The sequence below is a fragment of the Oncorhynchus tshawytscha genome, linkage group LG16, assembly GCF_018296145.1.
Source record: "Oncorhynchus tshawytscha isolate Ot180627B linkage group LG16, Otsh_v2.0, whole genome shotgun sequence".
Classification (NCBI taxonomy): Eukaryota; Metazoa; Chordata; class Actinopteri; order Salmoniformes; family Salmonidae; genus Oncorhynchus; species Oncorhynchus tshawytscha.
This window is the reverse complement of record NC_056444.1, coordinates 53,388,192-53,405,055: the sequence shown is the minus strand read 5'-3', so window position 1 is coordinate 53,405,055 and position 16,864 is coordinate 53,388,192. Positions and strand designations below refer to the sequence as shown.

General features: G+C 41.7%; 1 protein-coding gene across 3 annotated transcripts in view; it reads left to right on the top strand.

Moving 5' to 3' along the window:
• Positions 1–16,864, top strand: part of tp73 (tumor protein p73) — a 45,895-nt gene that overhangs the window by 7,906 nt on the left and 21,125 nt on the right. The window contains exons 1-4 of one of the 3 annotated variants that reach the window (XM_042299357.1): positions 1,044–1,154; positions 6,360–6,455; positions 9,486–9,627; positions 15,634–15,885. In XM_042299357.1, the coding sequence (XP_042155291.1) occupies positions 6,397–6,455; positions 9,486–9,627; positions 15,634–15,885 (453 nt within the window). In that variant the 5' untranslated portion in view covers positions 1,044–1,154; positions 6,360–6,396. Of the gene's footprint in view, positions 1–1,043; positions 1,155–6,359; positions 6,456–9,485; positions 9,628–14,394; positions 14,733–15,633; positions 15,886–16,864 lie in introns of those variants that run through there. The other 2 variants (XM_024375399.2, XM_024375401.2) reach the window with 2 other exon arrangements.

The window sequence follows — 16,864 nt, the reverse complement described above, 5'->3', positions numbered from 1 at the left end:
AATAAAATTGGAATATAACATTTAATAACTATAACTTAACTAATTAATTCAGTGTAACATTGATGTGGCAACTGTCTTATGCTCTGCTATTGCACAATTCTAATTTGTACATGGGTCACAAATAAAGCTTTCCACGTTTTGCCTGTTCACGTCATGCGCCATAGCCCGGTGCACTGCAGCTCAGGTTAATAGAACTCCCTCATTATTATAATGTGAAATATGGTTATAGGTCTGTAAAGCAAATATTCAGAAGAAGATTTGTGGAATTGGCGTCTCCAAGAAACCATATTTCACATTATAACAATGAGGGAGTTCTATTAGCCCGGTGCACTGCAGCTCAGGTTATGGCCCGGTATATATATATATATATATATATATATATATATATAACAAATTGGAATGTGACAGTGATCTCCGGTATGCCGAATCATTTTGAGGGTATTTGGGCTCCCGAGTGGAGCAGTGGTCACTGCAGTACCTGGTTCGAATCCAGGCTGCATCACATCCGGCCGTGATTGGACGTCCCATAGGGCCGTGCACAATTGGCCCAGCGTCGTCCGGGTTAGGCCGTCATTATAAATAAGAATTTGTTATTAACAAACCTGCCTGGTTAAATTATTATTATTATTTTTAAAGTGTAGTACTAATAGTGCCCCATAGAATAATTGCGTTGCAGAAGTTAAACTATCTAGGCTTCAGACAGGCTACGCACAAGTATAAGACAACGTATTTTTGTTTCAAAGCTTTATTGTTAGAACTCTTTTCCCAATGGTTAATCTAGCATTTGCCTCCATGTGCCCCCTAGTGAGTTAGGAAAATGTTTCCCGCTCGTGTGCGCCCAAACCGCGGCTAACACCTCCTCCTGTCACCCGAATCCCACCCAACTCTAAATCTCAATAACACAACCTCGCGGAGGAAGCTCATGACACTTAAAGTTTCCTCGCTTTATCATCTAATGATTTTCTTCGTCGTGAGTGGTCAGCCATTTCTGGAAGGAGAAAAAAATACTCGATAATGTGTGCTTTTTAATCGATGGCTTGATTTGTGACGAATGTTACAGATATGAGACATGTTATAAAAAAGGATAATACGCTGTTTATCACGACCACATTATTTTTGGACGTAGTCAAACTGGACCAAGCTCATTTTGTTTGGTAAGTGTTCTTGTCTTTGCAGTTTGCACATAGGCCTAATTATGTTATGGGAAGCAGTCACATAGCAAGTCTTAAACAAAGGGCATTAGCCTACAGCTTAAAATTATTTATCTATATCAAAATAATACTTTGAGCGTTACTACATAATTATAGATCTGTAAAGCAAGTATTCAGAAGAAGTTTTGGGAAATTGGCGTCTCCAAAATGTTATATTGAACAGAAACGTAAACTAATGTCAATTATTGTGATATATAAGGGTAAATTGACTTACAAGTCAAGTGGTGTTGTATAAACACCAATAATACAAACTTGCAGAAACAAAACTCAAACATAACCTGTCGTTTTTCTGTGAACCCTCCTTGTCAATAAAAAAACCAATAATACATTAAAAATATTGTACAGTGTTCAGAGTAGGCTACACAACAGCTAGATGTTGATAAGTCTGATAAGAAAATAAAGACTCAAATTCAGAAAGTTTTATTGTGTTATTGATGACGAAACCTGGAAAAAATAAGTTATGAAAATATATCATTATTATGGTATTTCTATAATAACAATAATAATAGACTAGTAATAATAATCAATGATAAATGAAAACGTATCATTTTGTTTTCTGCCAGGCTGTTTAAATCTACTCCCGTTAAATTGAAATACACTATCATCGTAGATTCAGTTACATTTCACAGATTATAAAAGCTCGTTAGTCAACCTAATTTGTATGTGTAAATAAGGGTTAGACAAATGGCGTTAAGAATTTTCTCCCACAACACTGGTATTAGCCTAGTTTGCTGGAGGGCGATTTACCCAGGAGGAATGGCTTGTATTGTGTATCTATCTAGTCGTTGTCATGGGTGCTGCATAGTGTTTCCAACTTGGGCGTGGAACAGGTGAATTTAAATCAGCATATCCCACGCATCAATGTGCATTTCGATAGGCCTATTTTATTTAGTTGCTTGTTGCCCTTATTGCAATTGCATTCAGGATATTTATTGGAATATGGAAGAGTTTTTATTTAATATGATATGCCATTATTTTAATTTCACATAAAGGCAAAGACCCTACACTGCCTCTTACAAAGGTTCACTTATCCACTCATCTTTAATATGTTTGAAATAATAACCTATTCATAAAAAAAACAGTTAAATTATAATCACATATGCTTTCATCGCATTTAAATTCTATTCCAAAATTGGTATAGCTGCATGGACCTTTCTGTGTAAGTGAAATGTGTGTTGCCTCCACCATGTCCTGATGGAAATCTATTTCTTCATGCTAAATCCCCTGCCATTCCTCAATTACCCCAAGTGCAGTTCTGCACAGTTCTCAAGGCGGCAGCTACCACGGGAATAGCGGGAACCTAATTTAACCAACAAGCAGCTGCTTCAAAATAAATTCCCAGCTTCAACATGGAAATTCATCTGTCCATAGCCTACCTGGGCGCGCGCGCGTCTGTCTGTCTGTCTGTCTGTCTGTCTGTCTGTCAGCGCTCGTGTGTGTTTGTTTGTTTAGTGATTACGCATGACTGTTGACATTACAGCAGATAATTTTCACCTTTTAGTGTCTGTGTCATCACGGCAAGCCTATTATGCACAAATTCCATTTTTATGCATGCCCAAACGTGCTTTTTTCGCATGGCTATTAATTGCTATATTAGCCTAATTGCTCTGCACATGCATTATTATCGACGCGCATCAATAAACTTGATTCTAACAGGGGTTAAACTTTTCCACATTCGTGCGCACAGCTCAACCCCTAAACCTTTGCCACAGTTTTTTTTCTAGCTCTTACAATGTTGCTAAGGAGATATGACGCCTCGTTGTGCACATTAGTAAGTAAGCTTTATAGCGGTCGAATGGAAGGGACTACGTGTTCAAGAATGAATTGTGTTGGAGACTATCGAAAACTCAGAAATCCTGTTTTAGGAGAATTTTGCGGTAATTTTAGCAACACTTTCGCATCAATTAGGAAATGATTGTACACTTTTCTCGTGCTGTGTGTTTCAAACATTTTGTGGAGGCTGTTTTGAGGAATGGAAATTATATTCCAGTTATATTCCAGTTTTGGAAAAATATATTCTCAATTGAATAATATATAATGGCCTATTGTAGCCTCTCATTTGTAATAGACTCTTAGAAAAATGGGTTCATAAATGGCTGTCCCATGGGAGCTTCACCAACTGGTTCTTTGAGGGTTCTTCATTGGGTGAAAGGATTATACATGAAAACAAAAAGGGTTCTACCTGGAAAAAAATATGTATTATCCTACAGGGACAGGCGATAAAGTCTGCACATGAATGTACAGAATTATGTAAGAGGATATAACAGGACATGATGTAGCTTTTACACCATGCTTTTGACATAATTCTTTTGTCAATATGCTGATTTGATCTGTGCTTATTTGAAGTGTTTGTTGTTGTTTACTAAATCATGGCTGTGTCTGGATTATTTTATCATTAGCATACCCATCTGCTTAAACAGCAAAGGTCACTTTTGGTTTGTTTTGTTGTCCATTGCATTGTATAGGCTTTGATTACTTGATCTATGAAACACCTACTATATACACAAGAAGTACTTGGACACCGCTTCAAATGAGTGGATTCGGCTATTTCAGCCTCACGTGTTGCTAATAGGTGTATAAAATCGAGCACACAGCCATGCAATCTCCATAGACAAACATTGGCAGTTGATTGGCCTAACTGAAGAGCTCAGTGACTTTCAACGTGGCACCGTCATAGGATGCCACCTTTCCAACAAGTCAGTTTGTCAAAAGTCTGCCTTGCTAGGGCTACCCCGGTCAACTGTAAGTGCTGTTATTGTGAAGTGGAAACATATAGGAGCAACAACGGCTCAACCGCAAAGTGGTAGGTCACACAAGCTCACAGAATGGGATCGCTTGAGCGCATAGCGTGTAAAAATCATCTGTCCTCGGTTGCAACATTTGCTACCTAGTTCCAAACTGCCTCTGGAAGCAACGTCAGCACAATAACTGTTTCGTCGGGAGCTTCATGAAATAGGTTTCCATGGCCGAGCAGCCGCACACAAGCCTAAGATCACCATGGTCATTGCCAGGCGTCTGCTGGAGCTGTGTCAAGCTCACAGCCATTGGACTCTGGAGCAGGGGAAACGCGTTCGGACAAATCTGCGTTTGGCGGATGCCAGGAGAATGCTACCTGCCAAAATGCATAGTGCCAACTGTAAAGTTTGGTGGAAGAGGAATAATGGTCTGGGGCTTTTTCTCATATTTCGGCCTAGGCCCCTTAGTTCCAGTGAAGGGAAATCTTAACGCTACAGCATACAATTACATTATAGACGATTCTGTGCGTCCAACTTCGTGGCAACAGTTTGAGGAAGACCCTTTCCTGTTTCAGCATGACAATGCCCCCGTACACAAAGCGAGGTCCATGTGCTTTTTGTGGTCAAGATCAGCGTGGAAGAACTTGACTGGCTTGCACAGAGCCCTGACCTCTACCCCATTGAAAACCTTTGGGATGAATTGGAACGCCGACTGCGAGCCAGGCCTAATCGCCCAACATCAGTGCCCAACCTCACTAATGCAATTGTGGCTAAATGAAAGAAAGTCCCTGCAGCAATGTTCCAACATCTAGTGGAAAGCATGCCAAGAAGAGTGAAGGCTGTTATAGCAGCAAAGGGGGGACCAACTCCATATTAATGCCCATGATTATGGAATGAGATGTTCGAAGAGCAGGTGTCCACGTACTTTTGGTCATGTAGTGTATCAGAGGTCAGTGTCAATATGGTCTGTTTATATCAAAGTGCAGTTAGCAGCAGAGCAAACAAAGATTCTGATCCATGCCATCTGTCATATTTTGCAAGTCATACGTGTTTCAGTCATACATGCATCGATATCCACTACTTAGGTCTATACAGATTCATTATTGCAGCTCCGAAGCCCACAGAGCTCAATATTTAAACTTGTTTGGTAGTTCCTCCTATGGGGGAGAGGGGTGGGGCCCTCATCCTTTAGAGTGGGAAGGGGAAGGAGGAAGTTGCGTGCGATGCCACGTGGCACACGGTCCTCTCTTGGGGTGAGACGATGAGGAGCGGGCAGGCCCAGGCATGTCGAGCCCCCGACACCCCTGTGCCAGTCTACTGGGCCCATACCCGGTGTGATCACACCTGGAAACAGCAGCACCAAGAGACAGGGGTGTGTGTCTGTGTGTGTGTGCGTGTGCACTTGTGTGTGTCGCACTCACACTCCCTGCACATCATCAACACACTCAGGCCATTCGGTGATTACACTCTATCGGCCATCGATAAAATTACCGAGTGAATCACTTCCCCTGGCAACACATCTGTTTTTCCTTTCTCCTTTCCTTCTCCTTTCAAGGATGTAGTTGTAATGTTTGTTTGATATGAAAAAAGGCAAACATATAGTGCCTATTGCCACCTGGTTAGTCAGTTGTGGTGGTTTTGTGTGAGTTATCTGTATGTTCACATATGTGAACAGGAATGATTTAGCTCGTCCAGTGGTTCCCAACCTTTTTTCTTTACCTAGCCTACCCTTCACTGTTAATATCTAAAAAATGACAGTCTGTCAACTACTTATAGAACCTTTACTTTAGTCTAAATGTTACCTAAATCAAATCAAATTTATTTGTCACATACACATGGTTAGCAGATGTTAATGCGAGTGTAGCGAAATGCTTGTGCTTCTAGTTCCGACAATGCAGTAATAACCAACGAATAATCTAACCTAACAATTCCAAAATGAATACCTTATACACACACGTGTAAATGGATAAAGGATATGTACATAAAGATATGAATTAGTGATGGTACAGAACGGCATAGGCAAGATGGAGTAGATGGTATAGAGTACAGTATATGCATATGATATGAGTAATGTAGGGTATGTAAACAAAGTGGCATAGTTAAAGTGGCTAGTGATACATGTATTACATAAAGATGCAGTAGATGATATAGAGTACAGTATATACATATGAGATGAGTAATGTAGGGTATGTAAACATATTAAGTAGCATAGTTTAAAGTGGCTAGTGATATATTTTTTCCATAAATTTTCACTATTAAAGTGGCTGGAGTTGAGTCAGTGTGTTGGCAGCAGCCACTCAATGTTAGTGGTGGCTGTTTAACAGTCTGATGGGTTTTGTGTCAGAGACAGTTCATGCCTCTGTATATCCCTGATACTCCAGCGGTAACTCTAGTTGACCTTTGACCCCTACAGAGTGATCTGCCCTTCGGTGGATTACCCTCCTGCCAAAATGTCCCAGCCCACTGCTGCTGACGAGGGGAGCACCTTCGAGCACCTGTGGAACACCTTGTAAGTGTACACAAACACACACACACACACCGTAAAGCCATGAACGGACCAGACAATTTCCCTTTTCTCTCTTGATACTTATTACATTTTAAACGTAATTTTATGTCATTGCATTATCTATTCCGACTAGGTTTTTTTTCACTTTTTGGTGCAGTGTTTCAGCTCATTTAATAAAAATTTAATTGAGTTGTGAAATAAGTGTTTGAGTTGGCTATTTTATTCCACAGCTAATGTGTGCCAAAAGAGATGGTCATAAACATTCAGAATGTGCCCTATTTCTTCCTTATTAGCAATTCATTGAATTGGGGCAATCGCTGTTACCCAGAAGTAAACTCAGTGAAATATGGTCAGCTTTCTTATTTACTTCTGGGCAGAGGTGGCACCACAGCTTCAAAAGTGGTGTGGCAAAATTCGTAGGCGTCTTTTCTGGGGCCTGGAGTTTTTCCTGATCTCATGACCTGGTCATGTAAAACTCTGGGTCCTATTCGTAGTCTATGACAGAACAGAATTTTAACTGGCCCGGACACTGAGTAGTTTTTAAATGCATTGGGGTCATGCAGGGCCTATACTGTAGGTTTGCATGCTTTCTCTCTATATGCAGCTATTAAAATCAAATGAATTCAAATCAAATTTTATTGTTCGCTTACACATTTTTTGCATATTTATGAATAGACTATATTTGGTTATTATGATATGTATTAAAAAGCTGTAAATCCTTAAGAGTCTATTGACACGAAGACAATCTAAGGAACATAATTTAAAAAATCCCCATCAGAATCCGTCAATTTAAGCTTGAGAGATGTTTTTTTGCATGGGCTGTGTCTCAATCCACCGCATCCGCCTATGTTTCTCACAGAAATATCTGTGGTGGGGCCTCCTGGGTGGCGCAGTGGTCTAGGGCAGTGCTAGCTGTGCCACCAGAGACTCTGGGTTAGCGCCCAGGCTCTGTCGCAGCCCGCCGCGACCGGGAGGTCCATGGGGCGACGCACAATTGGCCTAGCGTCGTCCGGGTTAGGGAGGGCTTGGCCGGTAGGGATATCCTTGTCTCATCGCGCACTAGCGACTCCTGTGGCGGGCCGGGCGCAGTGCGCGCTAACCAGGTCGCCAGGTGCAAGGTGTTTCTTCCGACACATTGGTGCAGCTGGCTTCCGGGTTGGATGCGTGCTGTGTTAAGAAGCAGTGAGGCTTGGTTGGGTTGTGTTTCGGGGGACGCATGGCTTTCAACCTTCGTCTCTCCTGAGCCCGTATGGAAGTTGTAGCGATGAGACAAGATAGTAGTTACTAACAATTGGATACCACAAAATTGGGGAGAAAAGGAGGTAACCCCCCAAAAAAAAAAATATCTGTGGTGTCTGAAAGGTTTGGCCTAGAAACTAATAATGACCGCTCTATGGAAAGACAAGACTTTCACGAACAAGATGGTGTTTTCCGTTTTGCTTTACGTCCCTCTTAAGCCCCAAAGGACTTGTCTGAAGTCGATAACGCTGATGTGGAAACTTCTGTCTGTAGCATCTGAACCGTTTGGGCTACAAACTAATATGACCCCTCTGTGGAAACGGGAGACTCTCACGAACACGATGGCATTCTGTTTTGCTCACGGGACTCGTCTGAAGGTAACCCATACAAATGAATGGAAGTATGGAGGTAGTTTTATGCCCCAAAAAATAAAGTGTTAAATATATGTTTAAAAAACAAAAACATATCCTGAGCTTTCCTAGATCTCCTAGACATACAGTAGGACAGACACTTCTAAACCTTATTCCTTATGATTTATTTTTTTTACAGTTTTTTTTTTGCCATTTATGAATGTTATATTCAATGCGTTTCTATGGGCCATAGCAGTGAAGACCAAATTCAATACTTTATTAAATCATTTGTTACATTTTTTTTGATAACTAAAGGGTTCCTAAAATTCAATATCAAATAGGTAAATTATCCATCGTATGACCATCTTAAAACAAGTCCATTTGTTAGCTTAGGAAAAAAATAACAATGGCTTAGACATTTAGAGGTTAATATAATTTAACAATGTAAGTCATTACTCTATTCTTTACAATTGCATTGTAGTAATTGCATTCAATTTAGAATATCATTTTTTACATCGCAAAATAAGATGCTGCCCTTTTAAGATAGGACCTGGCCACGGTAGGCTAGCCAAGACACATGCTAAAGGGTATTTTTATAGTTTTCTTTTAGCAGACTATCAACAGTAGCCAGCATATTGCTAGTGTGCTCACTATTGAGGGTTTACTTTTGTAAATCACTTTCATATAATAAACAAGCTCAGCGAGTAGATGATGAATGCTTCTTTTTGCTCAGGACAGCTTGCGTGTGCTGTGTGAAGGTAGCTATCATCTTCCGTACTGCTCGAAATGTGATTCGCGGGAGCGTAGTAGTGCTTGAATGAATGGCCAATCATATTGCTCAAATACAAATAGCACAAGTTTGCTGCGTGTAGTATTCAATGGTTGTCAATGGTAGACTGCGACAGAGCAGGTAATTGCTGAACTGGAACCTGAAAAAAATGCAGGCGGTTGGTGCTGCTGCTTGGCGGCGTCACACCAGATTGAACAGTACCGGAGGCTAATGCTGTGTCGCCACAAGTTTTCTGCCAGCTCTGCTTCTGGGTCCAAATGTGTTAACAGTTGAGAGTTCGGGTTGTGCCAGAGAGGAAGTCGCAAAAATGAACTTTCAGACAATTCCCCCCCCTTCCGCTAATTAACTACTGCGCACACAGGCTTGAAATCCCCACTCAAAGATTTAAAGCACAGCCTTCGCCCAATCCTGATTCGTCCAAATAATCAATGATGAAAACACAAACACAGGAACTGCTGCTGCTAGTTATCTCAGCCATTCGATTACAGCCTTGACAGATTCTCTTGGTTACTCTGCCCACGAGAGATTAAATTGGGGCCATTCTCTTTCTTTGATTTTGGTCAGTTTGTTCATATGTGAGTGATGATGGATCCTTGTCTTTGGATCTGAGTGAGAAGTGTTTGATCAGACTGTGTCTCTGTTGACCCCCCCCAGAGAACCGGACACCACCTACTTTGAGCTCCCCCACGGGGGTCACTCTGGGGAGAGGCAGGCTCCCTCCACCAGCACCCCCAGTAACGCTACAGAGGTCTGCATGGACATCTACCACATGAGGGACATGAACGACAACGTCATGGTAGGAAGAGAAAGTCTAGTTCAACTGCAATTTAATTCACAATTTAATTCATTTAACAACACACTGTAAGGGCTGAGTCCTAACTTTCAAAAATGTGCGTAAAATAATGAGATTTGAGGAAGTTTGAGTTATGATAAGATTTAGTCATCACAAGAAGAAATACGTTAAAATACAGACGAGTGAAATTACCACTGAGTGTACAAAACATTAGGAACACCTTGATATTGAGTTGCACCCCCTTTTCCCCTCAGAACAGCCTCAATTGGTCGGGGCATGGACTCTACAAGGTGTCGAAAGTGTTCCACAGGGATGCTGGCCCATGTTGACTCCAACGCTTCACAGAGTTGTGTCAAGTTGGCTGGATGTCCTTTGGGTGGTGGACTGTCCTTAATACACACAGGAAGCTGTTGAGCATGAAAAACCCAGCAGCGTTGCAGTTCTTGACACAACCAGTGCGCCTGGTACCTACTACCATACCCCGTTCAAAGGCACTTCAATCTTTTGTCTTGCTTATTAACCCTCTGAATGGCACACATAATCAATATCTCAATCATCTCAAGGCTTAAAAATCCTTCTTTAAACCAGTCTCCTCCCCTTCATCTACACTGATTGAATTTAACAAGTGACATCAATAAGGTATCATAGCTTTCACCTGGATTCACCTGGTTAGTCTATGTCATGTACACTTAATGTAGTAGCTAGAGCATTGAACCAGTAACCGAAAGGTTGCAAGATCGTATCCCCGAGCTGATGAGGTAAAAATCTGTCGTTCTACCCCTGAACAAGGCAGTTAACCCACTGTTCCTTGGCCATCATTGAAAATAAGAATTTGTTCTTAACTGACTTGCCTAGTTAAATAAGAAAATTAAAAATGCATGTCCACTCAGTTTATATACGGGACTAGTATTTTAGAATGGATTAATGCTTTTGTTTTCACGTTGACTTTGCGGCGGTGTGACATGCGTGGACAATAACAGACTAGCCGGTATCAGGTCAGGGTTGTTCCTGTATTGGTGGGGCGTGATTTTCCCTCCATTGAAGTAGAGATTCCCTCCTCATTTCCCTCTCCTCCGGAGCCCTTTCCCTCCCTCAGTACTCTGTGGTGAGTGGTCTGGGATTAGGGGGAGGTTAACACCTTAATTAGAGAGCAGCAAGCCAAGCCCCACACACACAAACTTCTGCTCTGCCATCTGTAGCGTGTGTGTGTGTGTGTGTGTGTGTGTGTGTGTGTGTGTCTAAAACAGCTGCAACAGTCTAGAAACTGCTATAACATTATTTTCTAAATGTTTAGACACAGCTCTCTATTGTAAACAGACGACTTCAATTATTTTTCAATGTGTTTGGCAAACAGATACCTTGTCAGTGCTTTATGAGGAAGGCACTAATGGACTAGAGAGTGTGTTGTTTTACCTGAACACCATCAAACAATGCTCACGTGACCAAAATCTATGAGAAGAGGACAAGTCATTCAATTACAAACAAGCCTTCTGATGTACAATATTGGACTGATCCAATATGTCACTGGGCAAGCCTGGACTTGCCTTGCTAGTTAATGAATAGTCATGAGAGGAAAAAAAATGGGAGGTCCTTACATTTGTTGTTAGATGCAGAACTAGTTGAGAGGGCCGAGACAAGACCAGCAGCAGAGGCAGGTCAAAAGAAGCGAATGAACCGTCATACGTCGTTCCTCCATCACGACCCAACCCAGGTTCTAGTGAGCGGTTCACCTGCCCTGTGGATCTGAAAGATGACTAGTGTGGTTCATAGCAGTGACTGCACCTGATCACACCTGACCTTACCGCTCCCCTTCTCCCAGTTCCATCTATGACCACCCGGTCAGGGGAACACCATTCTCCTTACGACCGCCCTCCGCTCTCTACAGGACATCTAAAATGTTGTATGTTAGTGACCCCGGGCAGCACTACACCACGGTAAGGTGTCTGACTTTTATTTCTGCTATTATGCAGTATATATATCTGTTTTAGTCTACACACCTGTGTGGATGTCATTTTGATGTGTCATTTTGATGTGTCATTTTTGCAAGGATAACTTAGTTTTGGTTGGATTGTGTCATTGGTTTTATTTGGGAATCAGTCACAGTATTGTTCTGTAGTACGGTTACTCAGAACCATCATTTGTGTCAACTGGTTATTCAAGTAGGGTAGGCTGAAGGCTGAAGAGGATGAAGATGTAAGGGGGTCAATGATAGGTCGGATGCCTCCTGTTCTTTTGCTTTTTGTGTAAATACTATTTAAGATTTATCACAGAGTAACTAACATGATAGATGACTAGTGTCATTTTACTGTAATATTACAAAAGATGTATCTCATGGATTTAACTATACTTCAAATCCAATCCAAATGTATTTGTCACATGCGCTGAATACAACACCTTACCGTGAAATGCTTACTTACTGACTGGAGTCCATCCATATTGTTGGTATGTTTCTCAACTGTATTGACATTGGTACACTCTTTTGGCTTCATTGGGTAGATGGGGGATATAGAGTTTGCTATAAAGAATTATAGTCACCATTCCAGTTCTGATATCATGGGACTGGTTCTCACAGGCGTTCACAATAACAGTTTTGAAGATAAATATTTCAATGCACACAATTATTTGTTGTGTGAATTCCATGAATCCCGAGTGGCACAGTGGTCTAAGACACTTCATCTCAGTACAAGAGGTGTCACTGCAGTACCTGGTTTGAATCCAGGCTGCATCATGATTGGGCATCCCATAGGGCAGCGCACAATTGTCCCAGCGTCATCCGGGTTTGGCCGGAGTAAGCTGTCATTGTAAATAAGAATTTATTTTTAACTGACTTGCCTAGTTAAATTCACAACAACAAAAAATCTCACATCGGATGTAAGAAGTTGAATTTTGCAACTTTTTTTCACGAACAGAGAATAATTAATGAATTAATGAGTAAGAAATCATAAACATAATCATTAGGATGGTCAAAGAAAAACACTGTTCCTGGACCAGCGGTTAGGGAAACTTCTAACTACCCCAGTATAACAAACACTCTTTACTGGCGCTGGGGTTAAATCACCCCTAGGTGCAGATCTTGGATCAGCTTACCTTCCCCAAACCTTAACCTTATCCTCTTTACTGACACTTCCCATTTCCTCCCAATAGGGGGCAGACATTCATGACTTCATGATCAGAGTTTAGACCAAATTGGTGATGTAGCAGTTACCAGGCGCTAATCTACTCCTCCCAAATATTCTGCTTAGTCCAGACATGCAACAAAACACATGATGCCATGAAATGCATTTTTCATTGCATCCTGATTGGTAGGGATATTTATTGTATTTGTATTGTGTCTTCTCACTGGGCCACATGTCAATTCAATGTCTATTCCACATTGGTTCATTGTAATTGAATTGAAATGACTTGAAAACAATGTTGATTTAACCAGTGTGTACCCAGTGTGTTATTTCAACGCAGTAAATTTATAAGAAGATAGATGGAACATTTTTAGATGCTGTGATTAGTTCAGGACGCAAACAGTAGGTCATCGGGAGTGCACTATTCTAAACACACACACACAGGCGGCTTTTGCTCTGTTTCAACTTGTTATAGATCAAGCTGAGACATTATGACATAGCACACCTGTGTGTGTGTGGTTACCTCTGTGACTACAGTATGTTCCTCAGATGAACTTGTCTAAAATGTTTTCTAGAGATGACAACAACAGCTGGACTTGTCTCACTATAGTGGAAACTCCCTTTACGAACCAAGGTCTCTCAAATAGATACATGTTGCATAGTATTAACAGTAAAAAAAATATTAAGAACACTTTCTATTAACTGTCTTTGTGTACTACAAATTATGAATGCATTTATAGGCATTCATTCATACAGGCTGTTATAGGAAACCACTGGCTTTTACCAATGTTCAGAGCTAGCCTTGAACTATACATCCAGCCCAAGCCTGGTTTAATCAGGAATGGGTCTTTATAGTTGCATGTCAGGTACACTCTTAGGGGGGAAAAAGGGCTCTCTATAACCTAAAAGGGTTCTTCGGCTGTCCCCAAAGGAAAATAACCATTTTTGGTTCCTGATTAAGAATGTTAGTTCATCCCTTTGGGTTCCACGTGCTTCTACACCTGCATTGCTTGCTGTTTGGGGTTTTAGGCTGGGTTTCTGTACAGCACTTTGAGATATCAGCTGATGTATGAAGGGCTATATAAATAAATTTGATTTGGAACCCTTTCCACAGACGGAACCCAAAAGGGTTCTACCTGAAACCAAAAAGGGTTCTCCTATGGAGACAGCCGAAGAACCCTATTGGAACCCTTTTTTCTGAGAGTGTAGTGTCTGGTGTAAGTTCCTCAAATGGTGCATGGGTCATGATCCAGTGGTGAACGCCTAGGTTCTGGCTAGAAATAGGCCTACTGTTTGGTTTTTCCTGTACGGGGGAATCAAAATTACTTTCGATGAGTCATCATTGTTTTAAACACTTAGGGAATCACAACCCGCTGCTTGACAACAACAAACCCCAGTCAAAATGTGTGAATTCACCTCAGTATTGATATGACATGGGCCGCCTGCCCCACAGACAATCCTATGCACTGTCCTTATATGGGCGCACCACTATCTCCCCTCCTGTGACCTTTGAGCCTGACTCCTATACTTTTTTAGTGTTTTCCTCATTCCCCTCTGTCTCTCTTTCTCTCTGGGACAAATGTCAGACAGACAATGTTTATCCTAGCTGTGCGGGTCTTCACTATGCATTCTCCAGCGTGTGCATACTTGCGCTGATGTTGTCGTCTGAGTCCAGGCATGCTGTAATTAGAACACTGGCGCAATTTTTTGGGTCTCTCTACCTCTTTCTTTCCCTCTCTCTCAGTTCATCCCCTGTCGTTCTTTCTGTCAGTGTTTTTTTTTTCTAACCTTTGCCATTAAAGGGTCTTTGAGAAGGGGTGCTGCTGTGTTTGGGAGAGAGTTGTGTCCATCGATGCACACCCCTCTACCGATCCTACAGGCTATGCTTCCTTTTTCTTCTTGCTTTATTTTGCTCTGAAACTTCTGACTTAGGAGTTTGTGTTGTGAAAGTGAATAGAGCCGGTTGGAAGGATGTACTACGTGAAGAAGAAGGTAACTCTTGGTGTTTGATTTTATGTCTGTGTGTTCAACCTTGTCTTGTATACCTGTGTTTTGCCCAGTTCATTGCAGTAGTAGTGTTTTGATTGTCCAGGGGTTGTGAAGGGAGATCAGGTGGGGAAAGATATTTTATTGTTTTGAATGTATTTCTCCACAGTATTCCACACTCCATTGCAAAATGATATTGCTTATATTGATGACTGATAATTATCAGTTGTGTGCTAATCTTCAATCAAGTAGTTACTGCACGAGTTGGCGACTTTGTATAGACTTTATTATGGCCAGAGGCTTTCACTCTCTGATTATTGATGATTTTGAGGTTGTCTGTAAATTGAGTATTAGAAGATTGTTTTCTTCAAGCTTTTCCCTCCATGTGCAGGTAGTTTGGCTAGTGATCTGAAGTTTCTCACCACAGAGTTACACATTTCCCCATGGAGATGGCACTGGCAGGCAATTAGGCAGATCACAGATTACATTGATGTTTTACAACCTCACCCAGCCCCCCCTGGGGGGGATACAGGGTGGGGGTCTACACACACACGTGTTTGTTTTACTATCCTTGTGGGGACCAAACAAAAAAAAATCTAAAATTCAAAAATCCTATTTTCTCTAACTTCTAACCCTGAACCTAACCCCTAAGCCTAAAATAGCCTTTTTCCTTGTGGGGACTGGCAAAAGGTCCCCACTTGTTAGAATTTTCCTTGTTTTACACACACCTCAACAATTCCTATTCCTCCCTACCCCTCCAAAAACCCTTCCTTTGAGTGTTGTAACCTGAACCCCCCGATGAGCCCAAAAATCCCTGTCTCTCTCCAGGTTGGGCCTTACCTTTTCCTTAACAATTTCCTCCTCCCTCCCTCCTCCTTTCCCTCCCACCCTCCTTCCCTCTGTGCAGTCCCAGTACAACCTGTTGAGCAGCAGCATGGAGGCGAACCTGGGGAGCCAGCGAGCGGCGTCCACCAGCCCCTACAGCTCGGGGGAGAACACGTCTGCAGTGCCGACGCCGTCCCCCTACTCGCAGCCCAACAGCACATTTGACGGCCTGTCGCCGGCGCCAGCTATCCCGTCAAACACAGACTACCCTGGACCCCACTGCTTCGAGGTCACCTTCCAGCAGTCCAGTACTGCCAAGTCCGCCACCTGGACGGTGAGTTTCAGATCATGTCGACGTACACACACGGCAGACATACATGCGCACGCAAACGTTACAAGCTAATGGGACGGCGAGGGGTTGTTTTATCTCTGACTGTCTCTTTCTCGCTCTTTATTCTGCTCTCCCTAGTTTTTCATTTTATTGTCTGTTTCGGTGTCTCGGTCTTTCCTAGACTAAAAGGTCATGTAAAAGTCACAAACTAAAAGGTGCTGGCTACGGTGCTACTTTCCCTGAGAACGGACTGACATTGCTGCATTAGATCAGTGAAGTTCTCTTAATGAGATGGGTTGTTGGCTGCAACCGAGGATATATTTATGTCTATTGGCTGCAACCACTCCTGTGACAGAAGACTGAGTTGCGGGAATCTGTGTGTTTGACTCTTCATGAGTTCAAAGAGTAGACACTGACCAAACTATTCTAGTATCAGTATAAGACAGTGATCTGTTTTTCAAGTGATTGACAGTTAGTTCTGTTGTTACTTTCTTCATCCCAGAACTGATCTGTTATTGATACCATACCACAAGCATGACTAAAAGGTTCAGTACATACGACTCAATCCAAAATGCTTCCATTTAGGTGCATGCAACACGTGTCAAACAAAGTGGGCGTGCAGAGGGGAAGAGATTGTTGTAGGGGGGGACAATTACTTTGTAGCGTCTGACAAATACAGCTCTGAACAACAATGAATGGTTGTACATGTTTAATGATTTTCAATATACTGTAGTAACTGATTAAGAATGTTAGTTTGTCTCTTTAGTTTAAAAGTCAATCCTGGTTTGTTTGTTTTTACCTCTTTTGTGCTATCTGTTGCAAGATAGGATTCCCGTTAAAGAAAGTCACTTTCTCCATTAATATTAAGGGAATACCTGGGAATCCTGGGAACATATCAATATTCACATTTGTTTCACCTGAAGAATTATAATGACATGTATGTATTTGACATACACCCAATCCAAACTAAATCGACAGTCTA